The sequence below is a fragment of the Ptychodera flava genome, chromosome 15, assembly GCF_041260155.1.
Source record: "Ptychodera flava strain L36383 chromosome 15, AS_Pfla_20210202, whole genome shotgun sequence".
NCBI classification, from domain to species: domain Eukaryota; kingdom Metazoa; phylum Hemichordata; class Enteropneusta; family Ptychoderidae; genus Ptychodera; species Ptychodera flava.
In genome coordinates, this window is record NC_091942.1 from 35,271,074 (window position 1) to 35,297,202 (window position 26,129).

Genomic DNA, 26,129 nt, shown 5'->3' on the forward strand with positions numbered 1-26,129 from the left:
CATATGTGAGAGAAAAACAATTGAATGCGACGCAGACTTTGAATGCGGAGACATATGTGAGAGAAAAACATTTGATTGCGACGCAGACTTTGAATGCGGAGACATATGTGAGAGAAAAACATTTGATTGCGACGCAGACTTTGAATGCGGAGACATATGTGAGAGAAAAACATTTGATTGCGACGCAGACTTTGAATGCGGAGACATAAGCTTATGTGAGAGAAAAACATTTGATTGCGACGCAGACTTTGAATGCGGAGACATATGTGAGAGAAAAACAATTGATTGCGACGCAGACTTTGAATGCAGAGACATATGTGAGAGAAAAACATTTGATTGCGACGCAGACTTTGAATGCAGAGACATATGTGAGAGAAAAACATTTGATTGCGACGCAGACTTTGAATGCGGAGAACAGGTAGTTTTGGGCCACCGTAGATCATCATTTCGGATTCGAGTGCTGTAGGGTACCTTTGTAAGTACGCAATAATGACAGATGTATTGTTTTTTTATCAAGAATATTCATAATCATAGATTTATTAATGACAGGGTCAGAGTACTACAACTGTGCGAATTTGGCATGAAAATTGACCATAATTCAAGATTCGAGTGCAGTAGGGTACTTTTGTAAGTATACAATAATGATAGAAATATTTAATTTTTATCAACAGTAAGCTTATGATAATCATAAATTTATTAATTTGTTTACACTCTTGCTATGACTGATAATACCTTGTGCCCCTGTGCTAGGATAACCATGCATTCTTTTTTTAAAGATAAATTCATTTCAACAAAGTCGCAAATAAAACAAATCTACATGAATGTGAATGCGTTAAGATTACGATGCAACTTGTCTGCAAACAAAATATCAGTCATGTAACTACACAAGGTCATCATATAAATGCATTCAGGATGCACTAGTTCTTCTCCTTCAAGTCTTACAAGGCTTGAACACTTCGTGATAAAATCCTCAGCTTTGTTCATCATCTTATAAGTGAAATATAATGTATTCATCCACGAGGAAAGATATCATTTTAATTTCATAACATAGGATTGAAGGGAAACTTTAACTCTATTAAGAGTAACCGAATTTCGAATATTCCAAACTGTGTATTTTACGAAGGAAGTAATACAGTAAATAATGTCAGATGTTGCGTTATTATCGTTTTCAATTCCTGCAATTGCTAATCTTTTGATATTGATATTGTTATCAAAATTGTGTTTTCTGACAAAGAAATACATTTCTGCCAGATTTCTTTTACATATTTACACTCAAATAAGATGTGTTCCAGTGTATCTTCTTGGCTACAAATATGGCATTTCCCATCACTTAAATTGAAAGTTTTGGCCAAGCTTCCTGTGACCAGGCCTCTGTGGAAAATCTTCCAATTTAAATAATTTACTGAATTGCTAACAATTCCTGTTGAATTAAGACGACTGAATAAAGTAGCTTTGTAAATGTCAGTGAGACTTAGATTCTCAGCCCATTTTTTACCATTTTAACCTTTGACTGCATGCCATTTCTTATCAACTAATTTCCAATAAAGTGACTTGGTTTTGACATCGTTTTTTGTCAAACCATAATTCTCTAACTAAAATATTATAATTTTCTTCATTTTAGATGTTTGAAGTGATGATATTTGTACCTCGTCTAATTTTTGCAATTATTTCCCATTGTTCAAGCCAGTCATTTCTGTTATCATTCCAGATGTCCTTAAGCCTTAAAATTCTACTTTTTGACCATTTTTCATAAAAGAGGACACTTCCTTCATTCTTAATATTGTCATTATACCACAGAAATTCACTAAGAGGATTCTGTTTTGATGTTGATAAATTCATTCTTGTAAGTCTAAGTGACTTCCAGGTATTTAACATATTCCCATACAATATCGGGGTTCGGTTGTTGTTGACTTTGAAATTGAGATGGGGATAGTGATAATCATTATTCAGTTTATTGTCAAAATTCGCTATGAAATACTTTGATAAGCTGGCCCATTTAGAGGTCCATTTATCTGGATTTTTCTAAAATAATTTCATAAGCCACTTTAGTTGGAGTGCATTAATTTTTTCTTCAACGTAGACAACTTTTTTGCCACAGTCATCATATCTTTGAATGAAAATGCCCCTTTTTATGACTTCTCGTTTGCCCCTCCAAATAAAATTCCATAATTTACTATTTGCTTCATTGATAATTTCCTTAGTAGCTGCAATAATTGTAGCCTTGGTTGGCCGTGGGACTTAGGCTTCTGTAGTGCGGCTCTTGTTTTGCGCGAGCCGCACGACAGAAGCCCACGCCACGGCCCAACCAACGCTGCAATTTAATTGTAGCTATTTCCTTAGGTACGTAATCAAATGATGCCAGTTAGTGCAGTTACCATAAGTTTGATGCAGTCAGCATATTAGCTACTATTGCCCTGCCTTTAAATGACAGATTTCTAGTACTCCAGATCTTAAAGCAGTTCGTAAATTTCTCCATCACTGTTTTCCAGGTTTCTCTAGATGTTTTACTGTTTCCAAACCCAACTCCCAAGATCTGTATAGCCATGCTGTCAACCTTCCCGCACAGTAGTGAAGCGCCCTCTACAAAGCTGATGTCGTGTCCTGAGGGACAAGGTCACGTCGGGACAAGGTCACGTTGGTGCCTGAACGTAGACAAGTGCACTTCTCCGAGGCTCCCTACGTGCCCTGTTCAGCATCAATTGGGCGTTGTGCGCTACTGGTTTAATGTATAAACTGCTTGAACATGGAAATACGATTCGATGGGAAGGTTGCAGTTGTAACCGGTGCCGGAAGAGGTAACGTACAGTGAACATGCACGTTCTCATCCAGGCATTCGCCTCATGCAAGCAACTAAAGCAAACAGTCATATGTTGCATCAGTGACGGTTTAGTCCTGCGTACGACGCCGCGCGATGCTTTGTGTTCCTGGTTTTTATACGACCCCCCTCCCCCACCACCAGGCACTTGACCCGTCGCTTCGCGATCGGTACTGATCACAGTGAACAGTCTCTGGTACATACAGTGTAATACTGTGAATCTGTAACGATCGCGAAGCGACCAGTCAAGTGTCTGTGCCCCAGCACAGCCCTGCTGACCTATATAGGCCCGTGGGCTATAGATCGATCGTTTTTCTGCTCGATCTATTGACTCAGTACTCGATCAACCCGCCACTGCGACCTGAGCGGGTCCGGCGGGCAAATCAAGTACGGGATTGATAGATCGAGCAGAAAAGCGATCGATCCAGAAGACTACCTTGCCAAAGGGCGCCTGCGTACTCAACTGCTAACAGACTGAAAAAAATTGCTCTCGTTACGTCCAAAACTGTTAGTTTGCCGGCGATGCAAGTCAAGGACCCAGTGGCTCGGCATTATATACGTTCATGCGAGATGTGGCCGTATGGTGAATTGTATTCTTCAAATTACATCTTTTAATCAACACCTTCCTTGTCTTCATTATACTGTTATCATATGTTGCATGTAGCATATGGTAGTAAGATTGTAGGTTGTGTGTTTGGATATATATATATATATATATATATATATATATATATATATATATATATATATATATATATATATATATATATATATATATATATATATATATATGTGTGTGTGTGTGTGTGTGTGTGTGTGTGTGGTGTGTGTGTGTGTGTGTGTGTGTGTGTGTGTGTGCGCGTATGATCAGCTACACCTCTCTTGCCGTTTATAACCTAATAATTGAAAAAAATTGTACCAATTCAAAAGCTAGTGGGGCTTTAATAAATGTCTTCCTTTGCAGTTGTGGCACGTCCATGTGACATGTGTGTTTCAGATAAGTCAACCTACCTTTTAAGGGACGGACCATTAGATCTTGGGAGGGGTGGTTAAAAACAGAAAAAAAAATTAAGAGCAGAAAGTTAGGAAAAAAAAATCTTCAAACTAGTTTGCAAAATAAAAAAAAAATGAGAATACAAATGTGCAAAAAAAAAAATTTTGCAAAAGTCTTTAAAATCATGAACTTTTTTAGATTTTACTTACAGGAAGCAACTTTCTGTATTTTTAGTACATCCTCCAGGCACATTTTTAATTTTATTGTATACATTTAGTATGGCTGTATCCCATATACTGGAAGTTGTGATCATCGTATCTTTTCAGGACTTTTGTATTCTGATCACTTGAAAATTACAAAATTATAGAGCCTGTTTTCTACTTGTTACCTGCGTACAAACCAAACAGGTACACTAGGTAAAACATTGAAACTATGGTATGGCTGTCAAGACAGAAAGTTATATTTGCCTTTTAAGATCAAGGTGAACAGATGCAGGCCACACCAGGTTCATTTTTTTCACAGCATTTTATTGCAATGATGAATGCAAGAATGGGTGAACAAGCAGAAACACGTCAATAATGGTAAAACAACATATCAAGTCATTATGTATTATTTTGCTTTTAAAAAGGCATTTTCAGTTCTTTTTTCTCAAAAAACAGCCTTAACAACAACAGCAACACATTTTTTAACATTCAACAATACACTACATAGAATGCCATCTATCCAACAAATCCCAACACAAAAACAGACAAAAGGGTTGAGCTGTGAAGGTCTCTCTATAGCAAATACTGAATAAATCTGCATGACTAATCATTTGTGTGTAGCAAATGCTGAATGACAATTATCTGAAGAATTTTTCTACCACAAAAAAAGAGCATGAGTTAAACAAATCTTACGGGACTTATGTAGCAAATTTCAAAGAAATTGGATAAGCCCTTTCAGAGAATACAGATTTTTTGACCATTAATTTCATAAATTGCCCTATAAGGCAAATATTGAAATTTCACCACATCTATACACATCCAATCAATTTGGACATGCTGCTACAGAGAAATAGATGTTTTGATCAAAAAAGGGCAAAAATTGCCCTAAAACACAAATATGCAAATTTCACTATATTCTGCAAACAGCGTCTCAGCTTGTCAAAATCAATCATAAATCATGAGATATGCATGATGTTTGGCGGGGTGAATGTAGGCAGTTCACCATGCAGTACAAAGGGGAGCCAGGAAACCAAAATAGTCAATTTTCAAAACTATAGGAAGCTACTGAGGAGCAAGAAGACCATGTTTCAGAGGAAGATCTGTAATCTGAAAAAAAAATACTCCCCAAGTGCCACCAAATAACACCATTTTAATCTCTATTTTTCAAAAGCTTCAATGGCAGGAGGGGGCATACCCCCCTCCTGACCTCCCCCGCGACCACACAAGGGGTCACTTGTGGTGCTTTGCACTCGTGTAAAAAAATCCTACAGAGAACACTGTCATCATACAGGGAGGGAAACTCATTGCCAACATTGTCTTTCTTCTGATTTGTCTCATTTATATGAATCATCTATTCAGAATTGTTTACAGAACCAGGAGTGACAGATGGACATTGGTTGTGCGAAAATCAGTATCTGATTCAACCACTTCTTCATGTCCTTCTATCCCAGTATTAGGCAGTACTGTTGGACATTCAGTGCGCAAGATGATCTGCAACATTTCGTGAAATCTATCAGCAATATAAATCACTGGGCCATATGTATGTTGAGGTTACAGCACACAATCTTATTTGCGCTAGTGTCGATATGGATGTACATTGTATCCTCAGACAGCGTTGAACTAAAAAAAAATTATAAATTTGAAAATTTACTCAGAAAAAAAAATTAGCACAGCTTATCTAGTTTGGAAAAAAATAGTTTTAGAAATTTACAATTAAAAAAAATGTTCACAATTTCATTGTGACCACCCCCTCCCAAGATCTAATGGTCCGTCCCTAAAAACCTTCCCCCTTTTTTAATAATTTTCTGTTTTTAAAAATCATGAATGATTTCAAGCTTTTCATGTTTTTTAATGGGTCCCCACCCCATTAAAAAAGAAAGACATTCTCTACCAACCTAGCCTATTTCCTGTAAAGGCTTAGTCTTTCTACAGTCTCTGTACCTGTACTTCTTGATGATGTTGATAAGTAAATTGTTTGGAAAGCTTTTATTCAAAAGTTACACCAGCTGCATATTCCCAAAAATATATTTTCCCTGAAGATGTGGTGCCAACTATAAGCCTGTCAATTCTCTTTGGTTCATACTATGCAGGGATAGGTCGTGATGTAGCCAAGATGCTGGCCAAATGCGGTGCTACAACGTATGCTCTGAGCAGAACACAGTCACATTTGGACACTTTAAAACAAGAGGTAACAAAGAATTTATTATTTATTGCGGTTCAATGACATATAATACATGTATTTGCCATGATTGATAGTCATACCGACATCTCATACTGATCATAATTTACAACAAAGATGCCTGCCAAATACTCAGTAGCATAAGGTCTACAGTCGTTTGTTTTGCAGTTGTACTGTGTATAGTCATTGCAACTAGAGGTCTCAGTGACTTGATTTAAGATTTTTATGGTTTCATCATAACATCTGTACTACAATTGTGCCATTATTGCTGTTTTTTTATGTATATATTTGAAAGTCTTGAATAAATTTCTGGCAAATGTTGTTGCTGTTAATGATTGTTTGATGATGATAGAACTGTGGATTTATTTGAAATCAGCCATTTCAACCCTTATTTATGTGTACTTTTGAAAAACGTAATTTGTAAAAAAAACTACCTCTGCATAGGTAATATCAAACAGCTAGGTCAACAAATGCCATACATTCACAATCTATATGCCGCTATGGAAGAAGTTGTAGTGTCCTGTAAGGTATTGATTATTAAATTGCCCACATCATTTGTTCGGCAGGTTCCTGACATACGAACTGTAGCAGTTGATCTTTCTGACTGGGATGAAACACAGAAAGCCGTTGAGTCCATTGGTCCAGTTGATCTTCTTGTTAATAATGCTGGCATTGGTATACTTCAATCAATTCTGGATGTAACCAAAGATGCATTTGAAAAGTAAAAAACTTGCATTCATTTAATTCAGAAGTACACATGCAGTGAGCTATCGTCAATATTCATGTGTTCTTGGTGTTATGGTGTGATTTTTACCTCCCATTTGCCATACATACATGTATATGGCAACTAGGAGGTTATATGGTTGAAAAAAGTCTGTATGTGAGATCTCTGTATGTCTGTAAGTATGTATGGATGTCTGTCCGTCCATATCAAAAACTCCCGAACCGCTGCACGTGTTGAGCTAATTTTTGGTGTATATAGTGTACCATATGTGTTGTAGATGTGCTGTTCTTAAAATGAACTTGTTAATCTCATAAATATGCAAATTAGGTAGAAAAAAGGCGAAAATGAGAAAAAGGCGAAAATGATCAAAAATCAAGAACTCAGGAACTTCTCATCTGATCATTGTCATATTTGGTTTTTAGGTACCTTAGGCCACACTCATTTAACCATATTGATTTGACCAAATTAGGATTCATTGAAATTATGGTGAAATTTGCATATTTGTATTTTGGTCAAAAAATCTTCTTTGAAACTGTGTATGCCATTACTTTCAAATTGGGTGCACAGGTTTCTAGGAGTGACTTGAAGATGACTTGGTGAACTGAAGGTGAAATTTGCATATTATTTGGTACTTTTGCCATGCTTTCAAATGTGGTACACAGGTGAAATACAGTAGGTTGTTCATCCAAATTCAAGTACTGCCTGTGTGAATGGTTTTGTTATGAGGAGAGTATAATTGTGCTGTCCAGGCCGAGGTGTTATTTATAAGAATGATGCAATTCTAGAAGATTTGTGAGGTAACTCATGTACAGTAAAAACCCTATCAGTTTGACCAGAAAAAAAAAATTATGATTTTACATAATCAAAATTAATTAGGAAAGCAACAAAGCTGAAATAATTTGAGTGTAGAATTGTTAAAAAGATCCACTTTTTTGATGCTCACCAGTAGTTCATAAGTGAAATGCTTACCATCTTGGGTGATTAAAACTTATAAAGGCAACTTTCCTGAATCCCAACTTTGACTTATTCTGTACCGTACATGTATTATTCTGTGCATGCTATCAAAAAGTAATGCTCAAAATAGTTGGTCATGATAGGTTTGTTGAATAATAGAGATTGAGAAAGTACCAATTTCCATGTATGGTCGACTTGACAAGGATAAAATAAAATTACACTTGAAGGGAAATATAGGATGGTCGAATTAAAAGAGTGGTACAACTGATGGGGTTTTTACAGTAAATCTAGGATATAGGATTCCTTATCAGTCTTTCAAGTATTACCAAATGTTGTATGAGCTAGTGCATGTGATGAATATATAGGTTATGCATTGATATCACCCTTGCTGTAAATGTTATGTCTCTGAAACTGTTATCAATGTGACACTATTTTGACATAATTCATAGTGATTTGACACGCATCATATTTAGTCTTTAGATTGTTGTTCTCTCCACAGAACTGTAAACATCAACCTTAGATCCGTCATCCAAGTATCACAGGTACATACATATTTTGTAATCTTCTCTTGTTCATTAGGACAAGTGGGTTGAAATCCCAACTGATTCTCTGAGTTTTTCAAAATTTAGTCCTGTAGGATTCATTCTTGGTCTGACATAGTTCTCATACATTTGTATAGAGGTGTTTCCATGGTAACTGTCTTAGATTCGGTGATGAGTATTTACTATTCATACCATAATTTCTAGTTTTAGGTTGTTCTGGATCAGTGTACATTGATTTTAGTTTTAAAAAAATATATATATATCTGACCACACCAATGCATTTGTTCAAAATGTGTGTTTTCCAGATTGTAGCACGTACTATGGTATCCAGAGGAACTGGTGGTGCCATTGTACATGTGTCAAGTCAGGCATCCATGATTGGACTACACAATCACGGTGTCTATAGTAAGTTTGTTTTATTAATGTGTTATTACTTAACATCTATATATTTAATATTTCTACTTTCACATTGAGGTTTTGAGAGGAGACGAAAATTTTAAGACATTGCCTTTACAACAGAGATGTGCCTGGATAGCAAACTTACAAGTGATACTAGAATTGAATTCAGATTCATGAACTTTCATTTCCATGTCTCTTATTAAGGCCTTGTATGTGCACAATATTTTGTAGATTCGACGCAAGTCAGTCTTTTGATCTTTGTAATTTTTCTTTGTGTGACTGCTTGATTTCTGTTTTAATTCATGTTCTTTTCACATACTGAGATCAAATCTCATCAAAATATATACTGAATTTTCTAACCTGGGTTGATAGCTCTGCTGGTGGACAGAATTGTCCCTGAGGCTATCTTTCACCCAGTAAAACGATCTATTCATGGCTCTGATAAAGTTTGTGTGCAAGATGTGATAGGGAGTATAAGCGTGCGAGTGCTTCTGGAACGCTACAGTGTGTGGAAGGGTCAAAGGCAGAAAAACTGTAACAATTAACACTAAAAGCTGTCTGTCTGTCTGTGGGCACCTGGCTCAAGAACGACTTATCAGATAGGAATAAAATCTGGCACATAATTCTGATTGAATATGGGAAGAAGTGATTAGTTTTCAGTTTGCATATTTCATGCTCATTTGCATAATTAATGATTTTAATAGGAAAAACACATAAACATTGAGAACAGCTGCACAGAATTGGATGAGATTTGCTACAAATGTTAATCACACAAGGATTTATCTGCCATAAAAGACGTAAAGGGGTGACATGAAAAATAATTCCTAATTTGCATATTTAATAAACTTTCCTAATTAGCGATATATCTTGATTGACTTGACCAAAGTTGGCGAAACTTGCTGTGTACTACATTGATAATACTATGATATAATATTACAAAAAGTTGGTTTTGATTTTTAGCTACTATAGACTATAGTCTATAGAAGCTATTGGGATGGGTATCCTTCTGGCGTCCATCGTCAGTCTGTATGTATGTATGTATGTATGTATGTATGTATGTGTGTATGTACGTATGTATGTGAGGCGTCCGTCCACTCAAATATCTTGAGAGCCACAGTACTTACTGATTTAATATTTGTTGTGTAGATGAAAAATATGATTATGAGAGACTTTTTTTTTCATTTTTTGATATTGTTGAAAATATGCAAAGTAGCACTGAAAAAGGCGTTTTTAAATCTTCTTCTTCATAACCGCTGGTCAGACAGCTTTGTTAATTGGCATACAGGTCCCTAAGGATAACCCAACGTAGATTTGTTCAAATTGTGATGAATTATGCAAATCTGTATTTTTAAAGAATTTTTTTGTCATTTTTGCTCAAAACTTTATTTCATCAAAACCGCTCGTCTGACAGCTTTGAAATGTGGTATACAGGTTCCTACAGATGAACTAAATATGATATATTGAATATATGATGAAATCTGCAATTTTGTATTTTTGGTGCAATTTTTGCCGTTTTTGGTCAAAAAATGTGTTTCTCAAAAACTACTAATGCCTTTGATATTTTGTATACAGGTTCCTCAGGGTTGTCTTAGTGTGATATATTGAAATTTGATGAAATCTTCAATTTTGTATGTTTGGGTCAATTGTTGCCATTTTTGGTCAAAATATTTGTTTCTCAAAAGTTACTCACCTGATAACTTTGATATTTGGTATATAGGTTCCTAGGCTTTATCTTAATGTAATTGACATTATGATGAAATCTTCAATTTTGCCATTTTTGGTCAGGCCATCCTGAAATGAGCTATCAAAGATATATGTCCACCTTCTTCATCAATACATGTGTCACAAAAAGTTATTCCCTACATACAGTAACACAGCAGAGCTCTGTCAACTGTTGGGTCGCTTTTTTTTTCAAAATGGCTGGTCAGACAGCTTTAATGTTTGGTTTACAGGTCCCCAGGATGACCTTACAGTGAGATAATTTCATACAGTCAGGAAATACTTAATTTTGTATCCATGTCTATAGTAGCTTCAGGGACTTTGGCCCTTATGTTTCAAAACATCAAATAACCAATGTGCATATTTCACAAACTTTCCAATTAGGGATATATCTTGATTGATTCGATTAAACTTGATGAAACTTGATATGTACATTGAAGAAGCTATGATAAAATATCAGTGAAAGTTGTTTAGCATTTTTACATCAATAAGTTACTAATTTGCATATTTAACTAACTTTGCCAATCAGGTTTAAAAGACTGGAAGGACTCTAAAAACGTTTATGAAATTTGCTACGTATATAATTGATGAGAAAATTATTTTGTATGAGTAAAACATATTTTGCATTTTCATGTCAGCTACTTTATAATTTGTATATCTAAAAATTAAGCTTTCAGAGTTTGGCGTATATAACTTGAAGGAGTTTACCAAAGGCAATTACACTTGCTATATAAAGTGATGATACAATGACAGCAGTCAGATAAATTTACATATTTATCTATGACTTTGGGAATTAATCTGTGGTGAATATTGTTCATGATGTTGAGACTTTCAATGAAGTTGCAAACATGTGGCAAAAGTCGAAATTTATAGGCAACTGCTATATATATCCTGAAACGTGTCATTGTCAGTTAATATCTGGTTAAGGGTGGGGATTCGGCTGAGTGGTTTTGACTGTGATGCCTTCGGTGGGTGACTGGGTGCCATTTGTTGTGAGCTCAAATCCTGTTGAAAAATCTTCTGAATTTTCTACCAGGGGTTTATAGCTCGTGGACAGAATTGTTCCCGAGGCTGTAAAGCAGTAGATTCATTGCTCCGATAAAGTTTGTGATCAATGTAATAGGGTGTATGTGAGTCCAAGTGATTGATGAACTCTACATCGTGTCAAGGGGTTGCAGTCAGAAAAATTGTTACAACAGCATTACCAGTAGCTCGGTCATTGAACCGCTCTTTTTAAGGGTAGGGATTTGGGTGAGCAGTTTTGACTGTGATGTCTTTGCTCTGTGACAGGGTGTCGTACGTTGTGAGTTCAAATTCAATTGAAAAGTATACTGAAATTGATACAATGGCAACCTATCAAGACTGCGGACATGTTGGCCTGTGTTTAGAGCTGTGTGTGTAGCAACACATAGCATTCAATTCTTTGAATTCTATGCAGGAACTGCTTAGAGCTAGGTTGAAAAGCCAGTTTAATTGGGGAGCAGTGAACATACCGGTAGTGTCTGAATAGACCAACTATGTGATGGAAAAGGATTGCAGATTCTACTTCTAACAACCATACTGTGGTACAATCCCATTGTTTCAATTGGTTTCTTAGCTATTATATTAAGAGAAGGTAAGGATTACACAAAAAGTAGAGATGGTAAAACTACTCCAAAAATTGAAGAAGATGACTGTGAAAAATTGAAGTTTTAACTTTTTCCATAGAATATAATTAGTCTCCTTCTAAAAGTAATAAGACTATGGTTAGTCTTCAGAATGAATTCCAGCAATAATTCAATACATTTGCTGCCTGTTTGTACTCTTAAACCATTCTCTTATCTATGAACTTTTCTCTGTTGATGTCACATTTTAATAGAAAAAAATGACTTAATATGAAATTGGTTTACCCCAAGTGCCATTTGTTGATGTGTTGTATCATATTTCCCTTTTCTTTTCACAGGCGCAACAAAAGGTGGTGTTGATTCACTGACAAAAACAATGGCATTGGAACTTGGGCCACATAAAGTAAGTATCATTACCACTGACTATGTGCCCTTGCTGGTTTAAGCAGTAACTTTATTTGAAGGGAAATCTTTTCAAATTCTGTTCCTTCGAAAATGTTAAAATATTTCATGACGAGTGGAGTAGAATTTCGCTGATGACCCAAATATAGTAGTCTCTTACATATTTCCATGAAACATGCATTCAAAAATTTTGAAATATCATTACACATTCTTAGAAATGCTGAAATTTGCTTCCCTTCATTGTAGATTCGAGTAAATACCGTCAATCCTACAGTTGTCCTGACAGAGCTGGGCAAGAGTGCATGGTCAGACCCGGCGAAAGGTGGTCCTATGTTGAGTAGAATTCCACTGGGAAGGTTTCCAGGTGTGTTGTATTTCAAATTCTGTATGATGGTTTATTTTGCAATTTCATAAGAATTTCAGTGTGACATAGTCTTAGTCATGGCAGCGGAGCTGAAGATATTAACATCAGGGTTTTTCAAACTGTGTGAATTTAAAGTCTACAGTAATACTTAAATAAAACAGTCTGTCAGTCATAAACAAAATGAGAAATTTGTCAAAGAAAAACAACAGGAGAACAGAATGACTAGCTCTTCATGAAACTTCACTGTTGCAGAGCCTGGATTTGTTTGCAGGGTCATCACAATAATCAGTATTTGGGGTAAACTATGAAATTTACCGGTGTTCTCCTGAGAGCAGTCACATTTTAGAAGGCACAGATGCTGAAATTCAAAATCCTCACAGCAGAACTTTGGAAATACAGTTGTACCAGTACTTATAACACATTTTGTTATGGGCCTGTCACTATTAATTGATGTGATAGTAGTGCCCATCTCCAACAGATATAAATGTATCTAGTAAGATGGTAGCTTTGTGAAAGTTAGTACCTGCATTTTGAAAATGTACTCCCCTTTCAAATACTTTTCATTCGAAATACAATGTCTGAAAAAAAGGAACTGGAAGTGCTACTTGCTGGTGGTTGTTGAGTTTCGTGGGTGATAATATTTGTCAGGGTAGCCTTCTGATTTTCAGAGCTATGTTGGTGGAACAGTTCATCACTATTTTCACTCTCTTTACTTTTATTACTTTTTCAGAGGTTGAAGATGTTGTTAACAGCATAGTTTATCTTCTGAGTGACAAAGCTGCCATGGTTACAGGAAGCTGTTTGCCTGTAGATGGAGGATTTTTATCTGCTGGTGTGTGATACATCACTGAGAAACATTATGAATTTGGCACAGCATACACCGCTTTTTCTTCTTCAGTGAATAGCTTATTAGAATAGACTATTGGTATAATGGGGAAATTTCACAGCTGTTGACATACTATGCGTAAATGAGTTAGATGTGATCTGTATCATGGTTTGACAAAGACTGAAAAATCTCAGCTAAAGGAAGTTCACATCTTGTAAGAGGATGGGCTGGAAGGGGTGTCCTGGAGTGACAGATCTTCCAGTTTTTTCCATGGTTTGACACTGACACTGACAATTGACTTTCCAATTTTGTGAGTTGTATAATAATTCTAAACTGAACACTTTGCTGTTGCATTGACAGGGCAGATTCACACTCTTTTGGCATTATTTTTGTCAATTTTTCATCATTTGGCATTTCAAAATGTTTGTATGTGGTCGTCAAAATATACTGCCATCCCTGCTTACAGAGAGAACAGATGAATGAAAGCAGCAACATAATCCACTCGAATATAAAAATATACACATGACTGCTCTTGGCATGTAAACTACAGTCCTCACAGCTTACATAACAGTAAAGGTTACATTTTACAATCATCATACATATCATTCATTCATATTGGAGTTCATGATTAATTTGAAGGAGACATAAAAAATCTGCCAAGTCTCGTAGATAGTGGTACTGAAATTTTAAAATCCAAAGAACTACTTTGATTATTAAAGTAGAATGCGCATCAGGGAAAGATATTCAGACCCAAAAATTTTTACAGTACTTTTCTGATCTACTATTTGTGGCGGCTTATTTTGAAGCTCTTGTGTAATGTAGACTTTTTACTCAATTAATTTTGTGAAAATCCAAAATTTGCTTGTTTTACACATTAAAAGTTAATGTAGGAATGGCAGCTATTTCAAATTTCAGTAAATCTTAGTAATATGTTTCTCTGGTACAAAAATTTACACAGTGACCCCTGATTTTTATTCTTGATTTTATTGTTAGAGTACGGTTTACATTTTCCTTGACAAAAGTTTGAGCAAAGTTTAAGACCTTTAGTTTTGAGGTGCATACCACCTTACATGAAAAGGGGCTTTCTTTAACTGAAAGCCGTGACAGTTCTACAAGAATATGCCAACACAGCAGGAGCTTTGTGAAGCGTGATACAGTGAAAAGAGATCAAAGATTTGACTTGCACTGCTGGGTAACAACCCTCTGGGAAGTGTTAAAACTCATTATTTTCCAATTGTAAGGTAGAGAAATGACAGTATTCACCTTACTGGGATCTCAATACCAACTGCTTACAATACACTCAAGATTTGAGTACAGACAATACCATGTCAGACTTTTGTACTGGAATATTGTACTTTTAGTAAAATAAAATCTGTCAGTATAAAAATCCCTTGTTACAAGAGCTTGACTGAATTATTCATCCAGAGCACATTTCATCAAACTGATGCTGAAATTAATAGGTTATAATATTTCGCATATGCTGAAAAGTATGATTTACAGAACATCTGATTGCTGTAATCAACATATGCACTATAAGTGGATGGTCATTTGAAATATTTCTATGCAATATCCACAGTCATGGAAAATGCAATATCCACAGTCACTGAAAATGCAAAATCTGAACTTTGATCTTTTAACTCTGACCCCTGGTGACCTATGACATGTTGAGGTTTGCCTCTGAACAGAGTTCAAAGTATAAGTGTCTGGTGTGTTACCCAGGTTACCAAATTTGGTGCATGTTAATTTTCTATCACCTTTGATGACGAGTACGGAGTGTAATTGCCTAACATAAATGTACTCTACTAACTCCACAAATAAACTTGATAATTTTCTTCATCAGACAGTGTAGTGGCCTTTAAAACCCTCTTTACATACCTGGGACAAAACATGATGCTTTCATTTCTAAATGACAAGTACCACTCAGTCGTTTCAATATTGGCCTCTACCGGTATACAGTTCCTGTGGCTACAGATGGATTAAATTGCATTCAAAAGAGATGATATATCTTTGAACAATTCACAACACTTATTATCAAACAGACATCAGTGGCTGTGTGTTGTCTGTTAATGTCTTGGAAGCTTGTAGCTTATTTCTTGTCTAAATATCATCGACATTAATGAATCATTTCAAAATAATAACTAGATTATAATTTCCTCAGCTGCAGCATACTTGCATTCTTTTTTATTTCCAAATAGCCAATCAGCTGCAACCTTACAAGCCCCTGCATATTGGCATCAGGTTTTTATAGTTTTACTACATATAAATGTTCATGAGTCATGTGAATGCCACATTCAAGTTTGACCGTTTCTACATATTATTACAAGCAAAACTCAGTTCTCTAATAATTCCAGTTACGAAAGGGCACTTTAAAGTTGAAAACCAGCGTTCAGAGAGCCTTGTTGTAGGACTACATTCACATAGATATAAGACTAGCAATTCTAAGGAGATCTGTTTATGGGTAACATCAACTTTAGTGACATGATTTGGTGAATAAGGTATTTCTATGGTCCAAGCAGTAATAAGTTTGGCACAATTACATTGACACTGACAAATTTCGAAATACAAGCTGTTACCTTCATGAAGTGACAAATGCTTCGCCTGTAATAAGTCTGCAATTTCATGTTTTGGCTCATGCAATCTAAATTGTAATAATTGTACAAATAAGAGTTATCAGGACTACACACACCGGTAGAATATTGCTATTAGCTCTGTTTCACATACTGCATAGTAAAGTGGGTGCATTTTTCAAGGGATGCCTTGAAGCCTGAATATGTTACAGGTTGTACTATGAAGTTGATTGATTGGGTTTTTTCATCGTTGCTATGTGGAACCACCAAATCACATAACCTGTAACAGTTAACAAAAGCATTACCAAGAAGAGTCTTCACTGATTTGTCAATTTCTCTGTTGTCATGGGGATCCCTTGTCAGGCCGGTACAGTAGATATCAAAGTGGGATGCTGCGGATGTGGGGTATTTCCATGACAGCGTTGCAGTCAAGAGTAAACCATTCTGTTCAGTATCAGTAGATTGCTTCCAGTGAATATCAGAGATTTCTACATCAGAAACTTGTTCTGAGATTTCCTTGATAGCTTTAGGATGGACAACCTGCAAATAGAACATTTACTTGTATGTAGTGAAGCTACAAGCTGAGGTACATGCACATGCAATGAAAATGTGAAAGTGGCACCATGGTGCTATGTTCTCACTTCACAAAAACTGGGTGTGATAAAAACTTAACTTTGTGAAGCTTTCAAGCACATGTGCACATCAATTACACAAACTGACCATGTTCTACTGTAAGTCAAAAGAAGGACTCAATCTGCGCTTGGTTTGATCATTTATGGAACAAACAAATTATCTCTTGAGTCATGTTGGTAACACCACAGAAAACAACGCCTTCCCTTTCACACACGTTCAATAATCTCTCTAAAGTCACTTATACCTTCTATGTTACAATTGGATTGTATATACCGTATTTGGTACATGAACTTTATATCTATGGATAGATTTACATGTATTTACAATACCATGAGAGCAACATTAAATCTTTTATACAAGTAATCTTATCAAAAGAAGGCTGATCTTGCAGTATTTTAGGCTATTTGTACTGACAAAAAATCCTGTTACTTTATTTCAACCCTCTACCTACCTGAAGTTGACCAAGTTTCAATGTGAACTCTTTCGTTTCTGCAAAATCACTCTTTGCGTGACAGCAAATTCCTATCTCTTCAATGTGTTTGTCAACCTGAAATTCTGTTGCTGGAATTAAGTAATACCTAGGAAGAGAAAACCATGAAAATCATATTAAAGGTACACTGTCACGTGTTCCAATTTTGCCACAGTTACCATAGAAAGAGAAAATCTAGCCAATCAGAGATTTTAAGCAGGTGGCCGCTTTTTAAAAGAGCACCCTCATATGGGCATTTTGAATACCAAGGAACGTCCCTTTTACCATATATGGGCATATTGAGATTACAGGTGACTGTATACCTTTAATTATAAGTGACAAGCTGTATTTGGTGTTCATCAGATATTTTCTACCCTGCAATGGTATGAACGTTACCAGTAACATGAATGATAGGCAGTTGCTTGAGCTATATCAGTGGATGTATTTTACTTGCGTTGAGTAATATTTTCATTGCTATTTAACATCGAACTTGAAAAGGCCATGGACACTGCTTTACCAGTACTACATGTACCGGTACTCTCACATAGAATACATGTTTCTAATCAAACATTTAACTTCAACATCTTTATAAACTTAGAGTGGTATGGACTTTGTGTGCAGGCAGCGGTATTATGTCAGTCAGTGAAATACTGGAATCCTGTTCATTAAAAAAAACCCAGAATGGACAACAGAATGAAGCTAATTTACAAACAGTGTTTTGAAGGGGTGCTTTGTGACAGATTGCCACCTTTGGATCAGACATTATCACTGTAGAGAAGGTGAGTGTACTGGAGTACCCTCAACTGATCTACTTTACTTTATGTTGTGACTTCCTCACAGAGAGAAAACTAAGCCTCCATTTGGTTAATCACAAACCATATGGTGTTATCGTCACCAGTCCCTCTGTGGAGGAACTCTGCCTTTGGGATGAACCTGCTTCTACCATCTTTGAAAAATCAAAGATCTTTGTCTGAGTTCTCTGTTACACTTGGTATCTATACCTTGAAGTCCAGTGATTCTGATCTTTTGCTAAGAGTTCTTCACCATGACATCCAGAATGTAGACCAATGGAATCCTCATCACTGAGTGCAGAATACACAACACACTTTGAAGCCATCATCTCAACACCAGGGATGGAAAAAGGGTCTACTTTGTGTGAGAAGTTGGTATCATAAACTGATACTGACTCAGCCAGCTGATCATCTGCAGACAAATCATATTACGGTAGTCATTCCATTAACTTCTACTGTTACTAATGTTTGTGGATTCAAAGATCACATGTGTGTCACCATGAATACTAAGTAAAGCTGAAATAAAATTGATTCATTTGATTGGTAACATAAAGTTGATTTCAGCAATCCTTGAGTGTAGGGTAATATTTCATAGGGACACTTTATAATACATACAGTTTGTGTGTATTTAAAATCCAATAGATTGGCACCTGTTCTACAAAATATAGCGTATCTTTTATCTTGATATTGCAAGTTGCCTCTATTCTTGCAAAACACTACCTTTTATGCATGCTTTTTAATTACATGTATTGACAATATAATTTGGATAATTGGTGAAAATTCCTTTCCAAAATAAATTACTACACCCTCTGTGAAAAATATTGTACATCTTTCAAAATTTGACCAGTTCAGCTGGTTATAAAGTGGTCATATAATAGAGCTCAGCTCCCTGGGGCTTAGCAAAACTGTACCTTCACTGCAGCTGCTCAATGCCAGAATTTTTTTACCACCATCAAATTTGAAGTAGATGAAGATATCCAAATCATCTTCAAGTGATATTGCGAAGGTGTATGACACCAGAAGTGGATGATCAACTTCTATGTCACACGAAAATATTCTGGAAAAAGGAAAGGAAATGTGTATTGAAAAGGGATAATGAAAATAGAAGTTTCATTCAATATTGCAGAGTGTTTAGACTATGAAAGTGCTGTCCTTAATCTGCACCATCTGCTGTTTTTTTATTTTAAATCTAGTTTTTTGACTTAGATTATTTTTATTTGTTTCTAAAACCATGAATTGACCATGGTTAAAGTGTGCTGTTGTCAACATTGATCAAGCGCTTACAAAATTAACATAAACACACCAATGCTAAACCCATTACTGGTACCTGTATTTTACATGAGCCTACATTTGATATCATCATGCAAAGTTATGCAATGCAAAAGAATCTTACTAGATTATTCAAACATGTGTTGTAAACCATATGATGATATGAAGACACAGCGAAAATGTCAAAAACGAAATCTGGTGTATCATTTACCAATCCTAGAAACTGTGTCTGAATATATGAAAGGGTTTGACTAAAATGATATCAAGGTCTTATGTTGTGTTAGTGTATTCTGTTTAAGTCAAATGAACTTACGATGAGGAGGAGCATTTTCCTGGAGAAACTTTTCCACTAACCAACAAACATCCTCCGCCATTGTATGCATCATCCGTACAATATTGATTGTTTGTGTTGTCATCAGTCTGGTTACTGGGATCTGTTGGTTGTATTTGCTGACAACTTAGGTTACCCCATGGCTGATTCTTTGCAACCTGTAGGAGTGAGTTGGGGGATGTAAAACTCTAAGCCACATGGAAAACTTGAATCAGTGTGGCCGACTTAAGGGAACTGTCAAACATAGAGTTTTTCACAGTTCCTCATTCACATGGAGTGATTGTCAATTTTTTGTTGTCAAAATGGACAAAGACTTTCTTTATACACTGTACTTAGCAGTCTTACACAAAACATGATAAAGCCAATTTGAAATTTGATTTACAATAGGATCATGACGTGGCAAGAACTCTAACTCTAGGAACTCCAAAGAAGGATTTAACTTTTTCATCCATAATTTTCGATTTTCAATTTACAAAGCTGGAAAATCTGTTTGTAGGTCTCCTTGCTATCTGTACATTGCATCAACCCTTTCACCACCATGGTTCGAACCAATCCCATTGTTTTCTATGGTAAAGTTGGACCTCTAGAGTGTGAAATGGGGATGAAAGGGTTAAACTTTAGCTCAATATTCTTCCATGAAATTATACATCATTCCTTTCATTTTTTAATCTTTTCCCATTTTCCTCCTCAGAAGTCAAACTCATCCATGAAAACGTTAGGGTTGAAGCAAACTTCAGTGGCAAAAACGTTACGGGGAAATTCCTGCAAAAGAATAATTTCAATTTTGTCTTGCTAGAACTAAGGTTTAAACGACCTGTTGTACACGTAGGTATCATACTACATTCATTAAATGACATTTGTAGGGTCTGAATATTTTTGCTTACCTGACCATTCTTGAAGTATTTTTCACCGTAACCATGACAAAATGATGTGACCAGTGGAAGACTTCTAATTCTATGAGGCACACAGAACTCTGACAATAATGTCCAAAATCTGCAGGAAAAATATCATGAAGCCAATAACCTCCTAAAACCAAAATCTGAACCAGTGACTATGACTGTAATATTGACAATAACAGGGTTTATCAGTCATTGAGAAAAAGATGAGTGAATTGGGACAAAGCTTGTTTTTGGTAAGTAACATAGGAGAATTAATGTCCTTGATGTTCAAATGCAGTGAACAAATTTGATGGCAGATTTAATCTGATACAAAATACTGGCATTGGAAAGTATATATTCAATACTCTATACACTAGCATTTGCTAGTGTATGAAAAATGAGTTTATGTTTAAACAAACTGGCTTGAAGTTCACAAACTGAATACATAAAATTATTTTGGTGTCATATAGCAACGTTACCAGTAATAATTAACTGTAACCTGTAATCTGTAAATGTTTTCCAAACAAATATGAGTAATTTAAATCCTCACCTGTCTTGATTTTCCAGGAAGCTTTTCCATCCAAGCTTTTCATAAACCCAGCCTGGAGCAAAGATTGCAGCTGATAACTTATGATCACTGATCACTTTCATTGCCTGTATGAAAATACAATGAATTATATCATGATTTCAGAAAAACAAATTGTAGAACTTGTGAATCATTACTATCACATGAAAAGCTTGTCTCCATCCACATGTAGTGTTTATTCTCATCTTACCAGCCTGTATAGGACTAGCTTTCTGAATTCTGTGAACAAAACACACAAAGCATAGAATATTCTGTATGTGCCAAATATTTCAGGTTATTTTGATAATTTATTTTTATTAGATCTTACAACTGTAAGAAAAGACCTTTTCTTGTTTGAATTATGATGGTTTACCTTATTGGTATTCCAGCCTCCACCACCGTAGCAATTTCTACCGAAGACATCCACTCCAACATAGACATCATTCTGACGTTTCCCAGACAACAGAACTGAGTTTTTCAGTTTCTCTTCAGTCCAAGTGTAGTTCAGAAATATACCATCACAGGCGTCAAAATACATTCTGGAACACAAAAGAAAGTTTGTAAGAAATGCGAAAGCGTAAACTCATGTTGTTGATATAGTACCGGTATATTGGATTATTATACATCTATCATCAAGAACAAAAGAATTTTGTGTGTGCAAAAAAAGCCTTACAGAATGCCTGTTCCGTAACATGTACGGTTTCCAGGCGCCCCATCCCTGCGGCTATATTTGCGCGTTCACTGTTGAACGGTTTCAAGGGACTCATTGGATGAGAGCCAGAATGTCCTCACTTGCACTCTGTACGTACATATGTAGTGCACATACACTATCCAGAACTTGCAGAAGCCCGTCCAAGATAGCATTCCACATTTGTGCTATATATAAATTGTTGACATTGCACAAAAACGGTCATTACTCTGAAAATTTGATACCCCAGTCATGAATGTAAGATGTATAATAATAAGGTTATCATGAAAATATCGCAAAGGATGCACTCGGACATTGGCACGTCGGGCGATACGCTGCACCAATGTCCTTGTGCGGTATTTTCGTAATAATGTCATGATATCATTGATTTCATAAATCTAATGTAATAATATTAAAAAGAACATTTTAGAATGTTTAGACCTCAGTTAATTATGTAATTTCACCAGAATTTTTGGCCATCCACTCTTGTTACCATGGATGAATGAATCAATCTTCAAATGATTGAGTAAAAGCAAACGTGCACATTTTCAGAAATTTCAGGGAGCTTTGAAAAAATTTTGTCCTTATAGTATACGCTGTTACACATATAACTATAGCTACATGTACCAAGTATCTTTCAAAAGACCTACCTGTTTTTCTCATTGAGTTGGTCCTGCCACTTCAAGGTACCATCATTTATCACACTGTCATACCAGAGAACTTGTGAATGGTTGATCACTTTGTGTAACTCCTCTGTCAAATATTTCACAAAACCATGGAGGTTCTTGACTTGATCAGGCTGTCATTAAATAATCAGTCGTAGTTTTTGACACATAAAGTGAAGTTGAAAATATTTCAATAGTGAAGTTTGTAGAAGTTGACTCACTTGTTGAATTCTGGCTGGAGTAGATATCCATCTTCTGAATACACTTAGTATCAGTGCACAAGTTGTTTACACATAAATAGCAAGAACAGGAATCTTAACTCAAGTTTATTACATTTCCAGAAAATGGAAGTTGAAACATTTCTTCTGTGTCAAAATATCAAGGGGTATAGCCAATATGGAAATTGTTATTTTTAAGTATACCGTAGAGAGAGAGATGTGTAAATGGATAGATGGATAATGAATCAATAAATGAATAAATAAATAATTAAGAAAATGAACAGATAAAAATACAAATACACAAACAAAGACAAAGAAATAAACATGAGTCAATAAAGTTCTTGTCTTCTGCATGTAAAGGGACTTTTTGACTAATTTGCTATCGTACCAAATATTTCAAGAATACTTAGAAATAAGAAGACGTATTAATGTAAGAAAACTTAATGATGTATGAACTCTTCTTCTCATTACATATTTTCTGAGTCAAAAACTCGAAAATTTAGGGAAAAAATTGAAATCCTTACTTCAATTTTATTTTCAATATTGATAAGCCATCCATCAAAGTTGTAATATTTGGTAATTTCAACCAATTTATCTGCCAGAGTTTTGTAAGATGCTTCATCTTTGAGAAATTGCTGACAACGTTCCTTCCCATCATCCCATTCTGTTATCAGCGTCCCTGAGTGTGAAAACAATATACAGGTATAATATCCTATACAGTATCCCATTATTATTAATGTTCATTATTCTTTGTTTTATCCTTGCAAAGTTTGGTGCAGATCTCAATAAGCGTTTTGCTGCTTGATTTCAAAGCCCAATTTGGAGTATGCAGTAAAAAGTGATCGTACCAGTGATATCCTGTTAAAATGTATGACCATTGTGTACACTGCTGTATTTAGATAATGCATTATCCTTTCATGTGTTGTGAATTTTTAAATAAAAAAAAGATGTCTGCGTTACTATTAGTAAAAAATACCCTACATAAATAAATTAAAATAAATAAAGTACACATACATAAATACCACAAAATAAATAAATATAAGTCAATTATAATACACATCCAAAAATAAATAAAATTATACATAAATAAATAGATAAAATTACAAATAAATAAATAAATAAATAAATAAACTATATACACATTACATGAACACACTCTGGACAAATCGTTCCAGAACTTGCCGACAAAATAACCCTACGTTAATATGAGGTGGCATTTTTCAACTGACGGGGAGTGAGTGCAGACTGCAGTGAGATTAATGACTACAGACCTAGCATTGTTACTCCATGTTTATGAGCAGCATTGGTCCAACCTGGTGGTGGTATCGTTATAAAGTAATGACTGAAGTAGATGAAGCTATCCAAGCATTGCCAATGGTAGTGATGATAGTAACATGAACTGTTGGCACCTTGAACAAACCTGTGAAAATACACAAATTAACAACCATCAAAGGGCTTGTGAAAAATCAATGAAGAAGTAAAACACTATATTATTTACAGTAATGGTAATATTGTGTTTGATTGTACAATAATGCAAGACACATATATCAAAAAAGTATGCACTCATTTATAGTAAACAGTTGAATAAAATGGGTTTAAACACAAGGAAAGATTTTTACTCAACACAGGGAAATGTCTGATTGACAATTGATAGTGTAATAATACTCTGTGTATATTCAAGATACTGTCAATTGAAACCGTGATCCTGTGTTACAATGTTGTCCGGCCATTTTCTGAACAAGGCAGATTGCATTAAGTGTTTGATATCTGAAATACCCGGTAGTGCAGGCAATTATACAAAGGATGCAAAAATATATGAAATTAGATATTTCCACTTAACAGCAGAGATGAGATATGTGCATAACAATGAAAGTAAATCTGGTGGGGACACTGTAGACAAATCAGGTGCTTTGAAATTCCATAAAGTATATTTCTGTTGACATGCTAAAGAGACATGTTTTCAATCAGTTGAGGAGACAACATGACTTTTGAGCTCAAAAATGACAAGTAATCACTACCGGTACACAGGAAATGGAGAATGAATCATTTTCAGTTTATACACATGCTTCATCGAGTGATTATCACTTAATTTTCATACTCGATACTCATTTGTGAACTTTGCATGAGTCAAATTGCACTTTTGACGATAAGAAAAGATAAACTCTATTTAAAGTTTTTCATGTGTCTGACCTGTCAGCTACGTAACCACCCTGCATGTCATGGCATACAAGGGTACGAGGTCCAGTATTGTTGCTATTGTTTCGAGGCATCAGTGGATGCCTGGCAACATTAAAATCATCTTCGTCTGGTTGCCATGACAACACAGCATCCAAAGTCTTAAGAGGCTGTGATATGGGTTCAGTACTATTTGAATCAAAATTTACTCCTGAAAAATGATAGGATTTGAGAAATATTAGTATGGAATCTAGGATTTGCTTCTTTACCCAGTATACAATTTTCGTGATGTACATTTCTGCTAGCTGCTGTCCGTAACATAGCCATTCTAAAACATATACCAAAGATTACACGATTTCAGTACTTTGTAAAAAAGGAGAATGAAGATATTACTTGGAGCAACAATTATGTATCTACTTTCTGTTTAGTAGCAAAATAGTTATTAAATGTAACTTGTTGGTTAAAAAGATTTAAGAAAAGTTTGGGTACTTCATCGCAACCTGTCGGGGTCGAAAATGTAATTTTGAACTGTATAACATGCCATAGCATGGGGAACCTAGAAACCTAGTTGTTGTTGTTGGTATTGTTGTTTATGTTTATACTAGCCATGTTGTTGTTGTTGACCAATAAAATTCAACAACATAACTATTATGTTGCTGTTGTTTCAAACATAATGCAGATAACCTAAGAAACACTATAAGGACACTATCATTATTTCACCTGTTGCAACTCACTCCAAACGTACACCCTCTTCATATCCTTACACAAAGGGTGCAACATATTACAGGCTCTAGAGTCAATGCAGGCGAACCGCTAGCCGCAAGATTTTTATTGTATCAGTGGCGGCTAGCGGTTCGCCTGCATTGACTCTAGAGCCTGTGCAACATATTACTCCAAGGCATTACTACTATATAATACACTGACGTACCTAAAGTTGGCACGGAGTCGCTGACTTTAACGTTTATAACCTCTGACATCTTGCATCTACATTCCCCAGTTAAAGGATAGCGATTAGAAAAATCTACGACCAATTCAAGGGCGATGGTCAGCTCGGCTCCTGCATCAAGCCATAGACCCTATTCAAACCCGAGACGAGCGGCGGCGTGACTTCCGTCTGCTTCTTTCACTTTCGAAACGTGTAACCTTTGACTCTGT

General features: G+C 35.6%; 2 protein-coding genes across 3 annotated transcripts; one reads left to right on the forward strand and one right to left on the reverse strand.

Moving 5' to 3' along the window:
• The first annotated feature begins 2,582 nt into the window (after positions 1-2,582).
• LOC139152011 (L-xylulose reductase-like) lies at positions 2,583-15,125 on the forward strand. The gene is made up of 8 exons (XM_070725092.1): positions 2,583-2,795; positions 6,103-6,200; positions 6,758-6,912; positions 8,369-8,411; positions 8,717-8,816; positions 12,472-12,536; positions 12,782-12,899; positions 13,630-15,125. The coding sequence occupies exons 1-8, from the start codon at positions 2,744-2,746 to the stop codon at positions 13,737-13,739; spliced, it is 741 nt and encodes a 246-aa protein (XP_070581193.1). The 5' UTR covers positions 2,583-2,743; the 3' UTR covers positions 13,740-15,125.
• Positions 14,694-26,124, reverse strand: LOC139152006 (cytosolic endo-beta-N-acetylglucosaminidase-like). 2 transcript variants are annotated; one of them, XM_070725084.1, is made up of 13 exons: positions 25,903-26,124; positions 24,990-25,185; positions 24,071-24,219; positions 23,324-23,478; positions 22,567-22,715; positions 21,602-21,767; positions 21,214-21,317; positions 20,670-20,778; positions 19,768-19,943; positions 19,097-19,242; positions 18,396-18,597; positions 17,377-17,503; positions 14,694-16,832 (listed from the first exon to the last, which is right to left on the reverse strand). In XM_070725084.1, the coding sequence occupies exons 1-13, from the start codon at positions 25,949-25,951 to the stop codon at positions 16,428-16,430; spliced, it is 2,133 nt and encodes a 710-aa protein (XP_070581185.1). In that variant the 5' UTR covers positions 25,952-26,124; the 3' UTR covers positions 14,694-16,427. The 2 variants fall into 2 exon arrangements, with proteins under 2 accessions (XP_070581185.1, XP_070581186.1); XM_070725085.1 differs by lacking the exon at positions 24,990-25,185 and having other exon boundaries at positions 25,903-26,117.
• Between the last annotated feature and the right edge of the window lie 5 nt (positions 26,125-26,129).